Source organism: Akebia trifoliata, chromosome 3 (genome assembly GCF_017979445.1).
Source record: "Akebia trifoliata isolate Shusen 1 chromosome 3, ASM1797944v1, whole genome shotgun sequence".
NCBI classification, from domain to species: domain Eukaryota; kingdom Viridiplantae; phylum Streptophyta; class Magnoliopsida; order Ranunculales; family Lardizabalaceae; genus Akebia; species Akebia trifoliata.
The window spans coordinates 41,185,187-41,198,758 of record NC_141377.1 but is presented as its reverse complement, the minus strand read 5'-3'; the positions used below and the strand labels follow the sequence as shown (position 1 = coordinate 41,198,758).

Below are 13,572 nucleotides of genomic sequence, written 5' to 3'. Positions count from 1 at the left end.
TGTGTTTAAAAGACCCTCTATATCATTAACCGCCCAAGGATGCAACATTGACCAAATGACCCTTATTTTGGTTTAATCTATATCATTACCGCCCAAGGATGCAACATTGACCAAATGACCCTTATTTTGGTTTAATCTATATCATTAACCGCCCAAGGATGCAACATTGACCAAATGACCCTTATTTTGGTTTAAACAGAAATAAACTTTTGATTTATCATTGTGATAATTGATTATCAAATGGTACTTGAAAAATCCTTATAACCAAGAATAGAATCTGTAATTGATCATCAAACCCAAAATCAATTAGGATAGCATTGCCAAACAAGACCAAACAAGAATAAGAGAATACCCTGCTGGACTGTAAGAGTTCCTACTTAATTTATCTCGTTTCAGAACCCTAATACAAGAGAATACAGTAATTTCAAAGTTATTTGTTAGGCATCACCGACATGTATGGAAGTATCAAAATCAAAAGAAGTGGTTCACCGTTACTCTCAATAGTAGTAGCGTATCATCTGACTCACTCCAGTAGACGCTTGTGCTTACACCAAGCAATAGCAATGACATATAAGAATATACTGCCCGTGGCACCACCACCAACAGTCCACAAGAACTCAGGCATCCCAAATTTCTCATCATCGAACAACTCAATTTTGATGTTCATCCCAAATATACCAGCTACGACGACAAATGCACTCACCACGAGGGTTGCTGTCGTCAACATGACCCCCATCTGCAACAGATGGTTCTGTTTGTCGTCCAGCATTATATTAATATAGTCCTCTGTGTCATCGACATACTCCCTCAGCTTCAGAATCAGACAACCAAACATTAAATAAGAATGTGAAATAAACTTTGGAAAAATATCAGACAAGAAATATTGATCACCTTGTTGGAAAGCACAATAGTCTTTTTGATTTGAGGTCTTCTGAGAAAAATCATAAATAGCCGTTTACTTGACATCAGTTAATAATAAAACCAACTGTTCAGGATCATATGCCACCCAGTATATCTCCTATTCAGGATCACTCACTAAAGAGTATGTTTGACCACCTACATTCATGCCATATGTCCACGACCATAGCCCTGGCCCTTAAGATAGGGATCTTAGATTTTTCCCTTTGTTATTTCCTAAGTTACGTTGCTCATCACCCAACGAAGAACCTCATCTGACCCAGGATGTACTGGATGGGCTGCCTAAAATAGTTTGCACTGGTGCTTTAAAGGAGAAAAACTGGTTTTAAACAAGAGTTGTGCTGGAGTGACCTCAAGATTGGACCTCATATCGCACATCCTGACGTGAAAGTGGATACGAACCATAGATGTTTTTTCACTTGTATCTCAAGGAAAAGCGTCTATGATTCCCATACACTTTCACGTCAGGGTGTGCGATGTGAGGTCCTATCTTGAGGTCACTTCAGCATTATTCTTTAAACAACTATGGATACTGTTCCTGAAGGTGAACAATGTATAAAAATTAGTTTTATTCAACATTAAACACAAAAAAAAAAATTCCCTGAAATGTAGAGTAAGGCCTTCTAAGCTTTTTTTTTTTTTTTTTTCCTTCGTGAATTTAAAATGGAAGGCTAAAAACCAGGCTTACACCAATTGGGTAAACAGTAAACCAGAAAATTTTCTTTTTCTTTTCTTTTCTCCAGATATTTTGAAAGATGGCCACAATGATGTCTTAACAATAAAATGCAGAAACATGTGGTCTTCAACCAGAAAAGAATCATTTTAGGCCCTGTTAATTCCAGAGTGGTTTCATTTTAATGAAAAATTCTGTAAGCTTCCTTACAGACAGTCACCAAATTCGACTACTTACTGAAAATCACCATTAAATCAACACTTTTTCCTTCACAGATTAAACCATAATTTAATCACAACTTTTTTAATAAGTTACAAGTTTTATGAACTTTACCATTAAATAGCAAATTTCATGATTTAATCACAACCTTTGGGTGACTTTGCATACAGGGCCTACTAAGCTACATTGGAGTGTAGTGAAGTTGAAATACAAGGGAATGCTCCAAAGTTAAAGAATAAAATTAAAATGGTAAGATTAAATCACATACCATGTATAACTTGTTAAGTGTACCACAAAATCCAAACCATAAGGTTAAATCACATACCGTGGATAATTTGTTCAGTGTACCGTCTATCTGCACAAAGTACGCCTCCAAGAGCATTTCAAGCTCCTCCACATCAAGGTGTTTGCTGATGGAAGTGTGTGTGGTACTAGCATGGGTCCCATGGCTATCCCTGCTAAGTGCGTTACGCATGGCCAACAAATGGTCTTGGTTAACTATATTCTGAAGACCGCCTTCATAATTATAGGGAACCTCATTAGCTTCTGAAAGAATTTCAGCCAGATTCCTGTAAAATTACGATGCAAATTTGTCTGAGAAGTACTAGATATTATCGCACAGAAAAGTAAACTTTGCTGTGATCACTTAATCATGAATTAAAGCGGTCTATATGTCCCATAATTATAGTGTCTGTTGAGCGTATATTTTCCTTCACTCTCGGATGTGTCATACCCCAGTTAAGCCCCTTGGCCTTCTCATATTCATAGTTCACCCACTCTCCGAGAAAACGATATTTTGGAGTAGTTGGTTGGTTAACATGGTATCAAGATGGTAAGTTCTAGAGCTTCTCAATTCTTTCCCCCTGGCACTTGGCAGTTAATGAGGAGGATCGGAGGGTGTGGGGTGGGGGAGTAAGGATGGTAAGTTCTCTATAAAAGCTTTTCACCACATACTCTTGCCCCCCTCCACCAGTACTTTCCCGGCGTCTTCTGTTTGGTCATCCTTGGTTCCGACAAAGACATCTTTTTTTACTTGGTTGGCCTTTCTTGGTAAGATTCTAACCTGGGGCAATCTAGTGAAAAGAGGCTTCCACAGGCCTAATCTTTGTAACTCTAGTGGAGAATCAGGTAATCACATCTTCATTCATTGTGCTTTCACATCAGAAATTTGGTTTTATTTTCCCTCCCTCTTCCGGACTGCTTGGGTCTTCTCTTTGTCCGTGGAGCATCTTTTTGTTGGGTGGAATTTCAATATATTTTCTAGCAGAAAGAGGTATCTCTAGGCCATTACTCCATTTGCCATGGGTTCAGGAATTTGGAAGGAAAGAAACAGACGGATTTTTCAAGGAAAGGAGCGGGTGACTCGAGACGTGTTTTTGGAGATCTTGGGCCTTGTCTTCTATTGGTGCAAGAAGAATAAAGACTTCGATGTGGTGTTTTTTGAGGATTTTAGTTTTAGATGGGATGCTTTGTATGCTTAGTTGGTGCCCTGATTAGTGGGGTGGCCCTGTTTGCTTTGCCTTTGTTTTCTTTCATTTGGCTTTGGCCATTTGTATTCTTGGACCATTTATTATCCTCCTTTCCTCTTTCTTAATGAAATTTTATACTTATCAGAAAAAAAAAAAAAAAAAAAACATGGTATCAGAGAGCTAGGTTCCACAGGTCACAGGTTAGAATTTTTTTTTTGATAAATATAAATTTTATTAATGAAAGAAAAAGGATAAGAGGAGGCTGAGATAGCCCCCAAACAACAAAACCATAAAAACAAGAAAAATAAAAAACAAAAAAAATAAAAACACGCCCAACGGGAGGCTATGGCTCACAAACCATATCCCAATTAAAAATAAAATCTTGGAAGCTCAATCCCTCAAAACCTTTACTCATCTTTGACCAGAAGAAAAGAAATCCCAGAGTCTCTAAAATCACCGTATGAGGCAAGCTTTCCTTGCTATGGAACACCCTGTTGTTACGCTCTTTCCAAAGACCCCAAGCAATGGCGAATGGAAGGATAGTCCAAAGATGCCTCTTTCTAGCAGAGAAGATATTGAAACTCCAACCCTTTAAAAGCCCAAAGATAGAAAATGGAAGAACCCAATCCACCTGGAAACGAGATAAGAAGAACATCCAAATAATACGGGCGAAAGAACAATGAATAAGAATGTGGTTGGTTGACTCCCCATCCCTCAAACAAAGATGGCAGAAGTTTGGGGTAATCACCCCCGATAGATCAAATTATCCAAAGTTAAGATTCTACCCAAAGAAGCAAGCCATAAAAAGAGTCACAGGTTAGATTCTTTCCACCCTTATGGGTGAGGGGGAGTGTTGAGTGTATATTTTCCTCCACTCTCAGGTCTTTTGGAGTGGTTGGTTTGTTAACAGTGACTGCCACTAAACTAGTTGATGAAGAATTTAAGAACCTGTCGTCCACGTCTGATTGCATAACTCCATTCATAGCATCATCTCCTTTTGGAGAGGAAAGAGAAGAAGACCTATCAAATTGTTGTTGCATCATCTTGTCGGTCAAATACATCTCAGCCATATCTTCGTCATCATCCAGTAAGTGTTCAAGTTCATCCCTGACCTGATGATAAATATATGAAAAAATCAATAAGAACCAGCCCAAACTAAAAATGAAGGACATGGTTAAGCAAGAGGCGCAATTGGTTGATGTTTATTATCAGTGCCCATCAATCAAATAAATAAAAGAAAATGAAAATAGCTCTCTAAGCTACATCCTCAACCCAAAGTCAAAATTGCCAGAGGTCTTATAAAACCAAAGTTCCAGTTTGAAATCTCTAATGTTCCACACTCACCAGAAGGTATGCAAACAAGCTTGTGCTATTCTTTGACCAATAAATCTTGAGGTAGAAGAACCTAAACCCACGATAGATAAAATGAAGTCATTACATTCAAGACTTCACTTACCACTGGAGTGAAGTGTTGATTGCTTATGAGTGCATTGATTTCTGCAATTAGGAATGATTATCGACTGTTGTTTGTAAGTGTGATGGAAAGGGCATACAACCATGTTAGTACAACTTTTCTATATTATATGTGCATTTTAATTATGGTGAATGGTTACCAATTGTATTTTCAGAAGCTCAAGAGGTCTAAAACAAGAAAAGCCATTATCTTCTTTTCAATTCATTGGGGTTAAGAAAGCTCTAAGCAGGATGACAAGTAGAGCTACAATAATAGGGTCTATTGAAGGCAATGGCAAATAAAAAATTACTATCAAATTGGCCTTTCTTCTTGTTTTCTCTCTTTATGGCATTGGCAAATAAACTCAAGAAACTTTTAGACTTTTTTTTTTTATAACGGAAAGTACTGAGGACTCCTTTAAATATCTTTTGGTTAAGTGGGACAAGCATAAAGGGATTTGGGTCTTGATCAGCAGAGTTCAAACCAAAAGATGGAAACAATTCTAGCATATATGTTGTACATTTTCACAAATATTAATAAAAGAAAGAAGAAAAAACCAACCTTTTGAACACGGCCAGTTATTGCGACCAATCGGCTTTTAATTTGACGGACACGTTCCAAATTGAGAGTACTAATCTTCGATGTCAATTTATCTAAAGCCGGGTGTGCTTCTTGCTCTAATGTCCTTGCCTGATCAAAATTTTATTTTATAGAATAAACATAAGCAATAAACAACAAATTTAAATCAATTTAAATTAGGGAAAAAAAAAAAGGAATTTTTACTTCATTATCTAGACAACTGCAAGCAGCCTCAAGACAAGCTTCCAACGCTATGAATTCAAATGGAAGAACCTTCGGACCATCCCTATTCTCGAAACCAGCTTTCCCCTCCATCTTAGCTCCCTCATCAATACTCACTGGAAACCCTTCGGAGAAATTCGGAGGGCTTAATGTCCTCGACCGTAATTCCTCCAAATTGTACAAATTCGTCCAGTTGGCATCATCCCCACTCATCCCACTTTCCTTCACAAATCACAATTAAATATTAAAAAAAATACTAAAAATCAATAATTCAGAAACATATCTTGAATCAAAAACCCTAAAATTAGTATTTAAGATTGAAATTAAAGCAAATTAAGAAGTAAAATAAACATGGGTTTTGGTGGCGTGGTGATGACGCGAGAGACGATGTTGAAGCTCTTCAACGAAAGGCGTAACAGCGGGATCTCTGGAATTGAGGAGGAGAACTTCTTGGGCGGTGATGATGGCTTTGATGTGCTCGAGATTGATGACGATGGCTTTCTCTCGGCCAAGGACCGTTGATGGGTAAGACAAGAGAGGATCGAGGATTCGAAGGTCTCGAGCTGGGAGACCGGTTCGGCGCATTATAGAGTGTTTCCCAGCTTCGACCGCTTGGGTTTGACCGGTTGAGTCGATGAGAAGCCATGTTCGGACCCCAGTGACCTTCTTCCTGAGACCAACAACGCCACCTACGGCTCGAGCCAGGTCGGTCTCGTCTTCGACTGGGTTTATGCCCGAATTCGTTGTTGGGTGTCGAAGACCTCTCATTTTGTGTTCCTGTTATGGTGGAGGTTTGGTTTGAGATAGGTCCTTTCGTCTTTGTAGTTTACAGAATGGGCAAGGAGGTGGAAAAGATGGAAAGAAAAAGAAGCGACAAGAGTGGTGATCCTATGCTTCCAGGTCTTTGGTGTACTACAGCAGATACGCCGTTATAACGGTATGTAACTTAGAGCTGCTATTGGCACCCCAAATTTTACTTATTACATTCTAATTAAAAATAAAGAAAATTTGCAAAATGTGTAATTTTTGGTATTGATACACTGTTCATTTTAATTCTCAAAACATGCTTTTTCGTCACTTTTATACTCGACGAATTCGTAGATTATAAAAGTGACAAATTTACTATAAAAGCATGTATTGAGAATTAAAATGAATGAGATATCAAAATCGAAATTTTGTCAAATTCAACTCACAAAATAACATTCATCATAAAGAAAATAAGTGAATGATTGAGAATAAATAAAAGTTGGGATGCCAATAAAAGAAACTCTCTTATTGTATTTTTTATTTTTTTCTTTTGTATTTCCACTTTAGGGGTATAATATCTTTTTTATGAGCTTAATCATATTTCTAACAAGGATTGAAATTGTTTGAGTGGGTATTATCATGTTTTGTAATGTTAGGATTATAGTTAAAGTCAAACCTTACATATAGTTAGAGTCAAACCTTTGTAAGGTTTGAAGAGTGTTTTAATCTTTAATTGGGGTGTGACAAAGAATTTAAGGAACTAAGGTATAATAAGTAAAAAATGAGATGCCACTAGCAGCTATCATAAAATGTTATAGAATACTGGAAAAAGTTGAAACAATTTATTTTAAATTATGTGGATCATGTTCTATATTTTTTTTTATGAATCGTGACAATCTGACTATCCCATGTGGTAAATTCAATCGAATACCCTAACATGACAAGTTCATAAACCATGGATATTTGCTCCTCAAGATACACGGCTGCTCTTCCCCATTAAAAAATGTCTCTCGAAAGAAATCATGTATCCCAAGGAGCACAGATCCACAATTCCAGAAATTGTCACATTAGATAGTCAATCAAGTATGCCATGTGAGGTGGTCAGATTATCACAACTCTTTTTTATGGGTTTTCATGACTCATGAAGAATGACTTATAAAAAACACATGATTGCAGCCTTGATTACAAAATCCAATGGTCAAGATTTATCTTGAGATGGGTTTCCCAAGATGTGTGTTAGAGAAAAAAGTATATATCTTGACCATTGAATATTGTGTTGACACAGTTGGGATCATATGTTTTCTCAAGAGTCATTTTAATTGAATCAGGATCAGGTAACACGTAACACATCACACTCCCAAGGAGAGTGATTTTTTTGCTTACAGCCGAACAATTGTATGACATATGACACAAATGACCTTAGCAATAAGAGAGAAAAAATTTCTCCTGCCTACAGTGGAAAATGAAAACTTACTGATCGGACTACCTTGTGGCATTCAAAACTTAAAGTTTGATGCAGTTTTACAAGGAGCTACCTTGCCTATCCATCTAACAACATGAACAGTCTCCTTCGACACAAAATAAACATTTTTTTTCATAAGCAAACAAGTGAAATCCACCGATCCACGAAGAATTTGATCTATGGGCAGCATTGTAGTGGAAAAGGTTGTAATGTTAGAGGAATCATTTTCGCAAGCCACGGAGAGGGCAGTCATCATAACCATCTATACCATAAAATCAATTTTTTGGAGTTTTTTTTAATATATATATATATATATATATATAATATATATATATATATATATATATATATAGGGTGGCGTTCAAGGGCCAACTTTTTAGCAAACTTTTTGGCAAAACATTTTTCAAAACATGGGTTAGAGGTTTTGGAATGGGCTGATTTTTGGTGAGGATGATCTCTACGGTGAGGAGGTCATCCTCACCAAAAATCAGCCCATTCCAAACTTCTAACCCATGTTACAAGTTGAAAAATCGTAGACCGTCCATTTTTTATAAACTATTTTTTATGAGGTTAGAAATTTTGGAATGGGCTGATTTTTGGTGATGATGATCTCCTCACCGTAGAGATCATCCTCACCAAAAATCAGCCCATTCCAAAACCTCTAACCCATGTTTTGAAAAAAGTTTTGCCAAAAAGTTTGCTAAAAAGTTAGCCCTTGAACGCACCCCATATATATATAGGTAAGCTGGACTTAACCCACAACTTCAAAGTTGCTTTGCAATGTAACAAACCAACTAAGCCATTGGTCTAACCCAAGAGTTAGAAATAGGGATTAGTAGGTGGCGACAGGGGTGGAGTTAGTAAGGAGCTGGTGGGGGCAATTGCCCCCACAGAACTTTGAGACACCCCTATATTTTCAACTAATTACATGCCTCATTTGTCCCCACTCCCTCACCTCTCTCCCCATTTGCCCCCACCCACTCACCTCCCTCCAATTGTATTTTCAAGCATTAATAATTTTCTCACCGTTCAAGTTCTTCAACTATACAACTAACCATAGTTTGCCCCCATTACAAGAAAATCCTGGCTCAGCCCCTGGGTGGCGGGAAGGTTTTGAACCCAGTTCATGATGTCAAATATCAACAGTAACAGACTTTAACCAACTTAGTGTGTCAAAAATTCTTCAGCAATTTGTATGATAATTTTGGACCTATAACTCATCACCCAATTATCCGAATCTGGCATCTAATCTCCGAATTCAAGTAAAGTTAACCAACAATGTATTAAGCAGACATTACAAAACTCCTGCACCTTACCAAAAAGAAGATCCAACCATTACATAGAATTGAATGGCGGAGCAGGATTTTCAAGTTTATGGCATTCTTTTAATGATGAGTATACTTTCTTACACTTCTCGGTGTCTCAAGCTTAGACTACAAAACTCCAAAGCTTTAAACCTTCAGAAATTATCAAATTCTGATTCATTTTCACATCGAACACTTCCCTGTTTAACTTGTTCTGTATCCCATCATTTTTTTTTTTGAGGTTGAATTGTTGCAGTGGGGCTTGCACATGCTATATATTGAGAACGAACTTGGTTGCTAGTTTTACCTTTATTCCATGTTTCAGGGTGCACTCTCATCCTTGCTGCAGGACGGATGAACTTGATCATCGCAAGCATCCACCATGTTTCGGCTAAGCCTTTTAGCCAATCTTCTGTGCTTTAGTTTGTTTTGAGTACTACAACCACTCATCTCTCCTCCTGAAGAAGCACACAAAAACACACATACACACACAGCTGATGATCCAAAATTTGATATAAGCTCAATAGAGTCGTAAACTTGCAATCAAACAAATGAGTGTGAGCTCTGAAAATCGCTGATGATCCAAAATTTGATAAAAACTCAATAAAGTCGTAAACTTGCAATCAAAAATATGAGTGTGAGCTCCAAAAATCCCAACACCCATATCATAAAACCTTACCCGCCTTGTCAATTTCACCATCCAATCCTTGAACATCAGTACTAGTGGCTTCCAGCATTGGCATCTCATGAAAGCTAGGAGGCTCATCATCATCTCTAAGAACATCGTCGCCATCCATTGAAGCCGGTAACAATGGACCAATAATTTTCCTTCGACATGAAGCGGTTTTCTTCAGCATTTTTCTCCTAAGTTTCTTCCTCTGAGCCCTTGTGAGCTTTTGAGGGGCACAATCACCCGTATCGCTAAGTGACTTCTCTTCAGCATCATCGAAAAAATCTGATACTCATACAGTTAAAGAATCACAATTTACACCGATTTAAGCTAAAATTGGAGATGTTTTCTTTGTTTAAGATTTTACCTGTAATGTGATCCATATTCGAACACTCTTCTTGAACAATGACTGCTGGTTCTTCTTCTTCAACATCTTGCTTCAGTGTAATATAATAAATAATTTAAAAGACAAATAAAACGGAGAAATATACTGGTTTCTTAAGGGAATTGGCTTGGGGCACCCCAAAAACTGATTGAATTTCAGTAAATTAAACACTACATAGAAGAAAAGATGAAGATTTGTAAAATGTGTTCATGGCTGAGAGGTTTATTAGGGTTTTAAATGGTTTTCTAGAGAGAGAGAGAGAAAGAACTTACTTGATATGGAGATTGTTGGGTGTTGGGGTAGAAAATGTTGAGGAGAGTTTCTTGGAACTTTCTTCGCTTCTGTTCCTTCTTCTCCATCCCGAATTCTCTACGCTTTGGGGCACATCTCACCGAAGAGAAACCCAAATTACACAAATTTTCTGGTGATTCGTATTTCATATATACCCCTCCATATTTTGGTGAATTTTTTAGATACCCTGTGTTTTCAAGATTAACAAACACCCTGAACTATGGTCTACTGTGAGAGATTATTAAAAATAAATAAAAATTTGTCCTAAATGCTCTTGGCTTCAACCTCTTATGACCTTGATTTTTCACCCAAAGCTGCCTCCAAATGTCTAGAAGATATTATCTTCTTCTTTGGACTTGTCAAGATTCTCTCTTTCCACCTTCAAACCTCAAGAATGAGATTGGAGTTTTAAAGAAGTTGAAAACAATAATAGACTAGTAGAAAGAAAAAAATTGAGACAGAATGAAGATGTTATTTATGGGTTTTAAAAATAAATATCTAATTAAGAATTTTAAGATATTGAATATTTGGAAGAAAAATCTATTGAAAAATTAGATTTTTAACATATTCATTTGTGTCTCTTTGAGTTTAAATTTATATGGGATCCACATACTTTTTGGGGTGGGATCACGTGAAAATTTATGCTCTTCGATGAGGATAATAATTTTGTATATTTGATTTTCAAAACTAACTAATGAATGAATGAAAAGTTGGTCAAAGAATCCTTATTTGTATATGAATATTGATATATAATGGGGTGAATTTTGTTCAGTCCCATATAAGAAAGTTATAAGAAAGAATTTTTACTTTTATATGGAATCTCTCTAATCATTAAAGTGAATATAAAAAAGAAACATGAGTAACCCCACACGTGCACGAGAGCCCATGGGTTCAAAGAAGGATTTTGGACCCCATGATCCAAAAACGTTGTCTTCATGTGGGTACGCGCGAAAAGTCTTAATTTGCTGGACCTAGTCTCATAGTCACAAAGTCGGAATACTGGTTTAAATTGATAAGGGAAGAAATGTTGAAAATGAAAAAAAAAATATGATAAAAATAAATTATAAATATATATATATATTAAAATTATAAAAATATATATATTATATATATAATGAAAATTCATAAAATCAAGTTATTATCATCAAATCCCATATTTTTACATTTATGAATTACCAAATTCTATTATGTATCAAATCCGACGTTGAAAAAACAAGAAAGTATTTTAAAAAAAATTCATATAAAAAAAATTGAGAATAAAACGACATTTTTGTCACAAATGAAAGACTTGCTTTTTTTAATCATCAACTATGCAATACGCATTTTTTTCTCAAAAAATCAGCGTTTTTTGTTAAATAGATGGACTTGGGCTTTGCAACTTGTTAAGCCTATTCTTTTGGTTGTCCCTTAAAGACACATTGTCTGTTCCATAGGTCTTTTCCAATAGACTCCATATCTTCTCCTTTCCTTTAAAATGGTCATTTCGACTTTGGGTTTTATTTATTTGATTTTCTTGTATGCTTATATTCATTTGATTTTCTTACATTCTGGATTTTTGTGTGCATTCTTTGAGAGTATAAAACACAGGCATTTGGTTATCCAGGCATACAGATTGAAGTCCTACCCTTATACCATTGAGATCGTTGTATTTTGGGAGATAGTTGTTCACAAAATCATGGACACTAATAATGGAAACAAATTTGTCTTAAGGACATTGTGTTAAACACAAGTCTCAATCAACTCCAATGTTTTGGTTTAAATTTTATTGTTATTATTTTCTTTTAAATTTAGTGAAACCAACCTTCATGATTCTAACAAAATCAATCATTTTTGAGAAATGGGAACATATCCTTTGGAACCCCTTTTTCGTGTAGCTCTTTGTAGCTATTATAAATGGTTAAGGGCGTGCCACATCATCAAGATGATTACATCCAATCGTTTTAATTTAGGAGTTTGGTGACCATCCATTTTTTAACACTTTAACAAAAAAAAAAAACATTTTTATTATATTTTAATCTGATCTTAACCACAAATACAAGAAAACTAGGTTGTTATTTTTTCGCAAATGCTTTGTGGACTGTAGAACAAAACTACAGGAAAAAGGGGTTTCAAAGGTCCGTCCCCTTTTGAAATCTTCTATGATTCTAAGAATTAGTATTAAAATAAGGTGTGTTGGCCCAAAGAGAAGTCACCTTCATATGGTAGTAAAAAAAAATATTTCACAATCATTGTTACTAGAAAAACCTAGTGAGATGTTCATGCCATTGAAGTGATAGAATTGTGGAGAGCATTCCTAATGTGGAAGTGTGTTGGAACCATAGATGTTTTTCTTGATAAAAAGCATCTATGATTCCTACACACTTTCACGTTAAGAAAGTAAGATACGAGTACAATCTTGAGGTCACTTCAGCATTATTCTTTTGGAAAAAATGTAAATACATAATAGGTAGGCGAATAGAGATTTGTGGTTTTGAAAGTTATGTGCTAAGTTGATGAACCAATGACACGACGCCATGTTTACTAAAAAGTTTCTAAAATTAAAGCACTTAAAATGCTCCCAAATTTTCTCCCCGAATTTTTTCTCAGTCACCAATCACTTTTGCTCATTTAATACACATGGTGTCATGCCATTGGCTCATCAGCTTAGCACATAACTTTCAAAGTAACAAATCTTAGTTCTAGTTAGGCTCAAAGGTGGTGGGGGCACCGATTGAAGAGACTTCAAAGTAGAAAACATATCAATCCTTACAAAACACAAAATAACCCATATAACGTTCACATCTTTAGTATTATTATATATAATGAGAGAAGGTGGGGTAGAAGTGGTTCAACACCAAAATTTGAGTGGTCATAAACGTCCTTGCTTTATATTTAAGTTCAATATAATCAAGGCACTCTAGTAAAAGGCCAAAAAAATCAGAGCCCACAACCATGTGCGATTGCACATGCCAAAAAAATTGCAACCCCTTTGATACTTGTGCGATTGCACATGCCACCTTCTAGTATAATAAAATAATTTAAAAGACACTTCATCTAGCATTAAATCTAGTACAAAAATAATGTGAAACTAGATAAATTTGGGTAAATCCAATTTATACCGAAAATACATAAAAAAAAAGTATGACCAAATTGAATTTTGGCTATTGAACAATGATAAGAAGATGATCGACAGTCTCTCCA

General features: G+C 36.0%; 2 protein-coding genes across 4 annotated transcripts; both read right to left on the bottom strand.

The window, feature by feature from the left end:
* Positions 1–283: 283 nt before the first annotated feature.
* LOC147407000 (magnesium transporter MRS2-3-like) lies at positions 284–6,422 on the bottom strand. 3 transcript variants are annotated; one of them, XM_086435369.1, is made up of 7 exons: positions 5,885–6,422; positions 5,516–5,755; positions 5,294–5,422; positions 4,228–4,391; positions 2,136–2,379; positions 892–931; positions 655–811 (listed from the first exon to the last, which is right to left on the bottom strand). In XM_086435369.1, exons 1-7 carry the CDS (start codon positions 6,299–6,301, stop codon positions 792–794), a joined length of 1,254 nt encoding a protein of 417 aa, XP_086291495.1. In that variant the 5' UTR covers positions 6,302–6,422; the 3' UTR covers positions 655–791. The 3 variants fall into 3 exon arrangements, with proteins under 3 accessions (XP_086291494.1, XP_086291495.1, XP_086291496.1); XM_086435370.1 differs by having other exon boundaries at positions 892–928; XM_086435368.1 differs by lacking the exon at positions 892–931 and having other exon boundaries at positions 284–811; positions 5,885–6,420.
* A 2,048-nt stretch (positions 6,423–8,470) lies between these two features.
* Positions 8,471–10,572, bottom strand: LOC147406999 (uncharacterized). Its single transcript, XM_086435367.1, has 4 exons — positions 10,374–10,572; positions 10,084–10,153; positions 9,726–10,001; positions 8,471–9,504 (listed from the first exon to the last, which is right to left on the bottom strand). The coding sequence occupies exons 1-4, from the start codon at positions 10,539–10,541 to the stop codon at positions 9,368–9,370; spliced, it is 651 nt and encodes a 216-aa protein (XP_086291493.1). The 5' UTR covers positions 10,542–10,572; the 3' UTR covers positions 8,471–9,367.
* Between the last annotated feature and the right edge of the window lie 3,000 nt (positions 10,573–13,572).

Excerpts from the sequence above, each read along its gene's own strand:
- LOC147407000 (XM_086435368.1), bottom strand. The coding sequence starts at position 6,301 with ATGAGAGGTCTTCGACACCCAACAACGAATTCGGGCATAAACCCAGTC. Across the intron at positions 5,423-5,515 it reads GCAGTTGTCTAGATAATGAA|GCAAGGACATTAGAGCAAGA; the intron begins GTAAAAATTCCT and ends AATTTTGATCAG. Across the intron at positions 2,380-4,227 it reads CAATCAGACGTGGACGACAG|GAATCTGGCTGAAATTCTTT; the intron begins GTTCTTAAATTC and ends GTAATTTTACAG.
- LOC147406999 (XM_086435367.1), bottom strand. The coding sequence starts at position 10,541 with ATGAAATACGAATCACCAGAAAATTTGTGTAATTTGGGTTTCTCTTCG. Across the intron at positions 10,154-10,373 it reads CCCAACAATCTCCATATCAA|CAAGATGTTGAAGAAGAAGA; the intron begins GTAAGTTCTTTC and ends ATTACACTGAAG. Across the intron at positions 9,505-9,725 it reads TGGTGAAATTGACAAGGCGG|GAGGAGAGATGAGTGGTTGT; the intron begins GTAAGGTTTTAT and ends GTGCTTCTTCAG.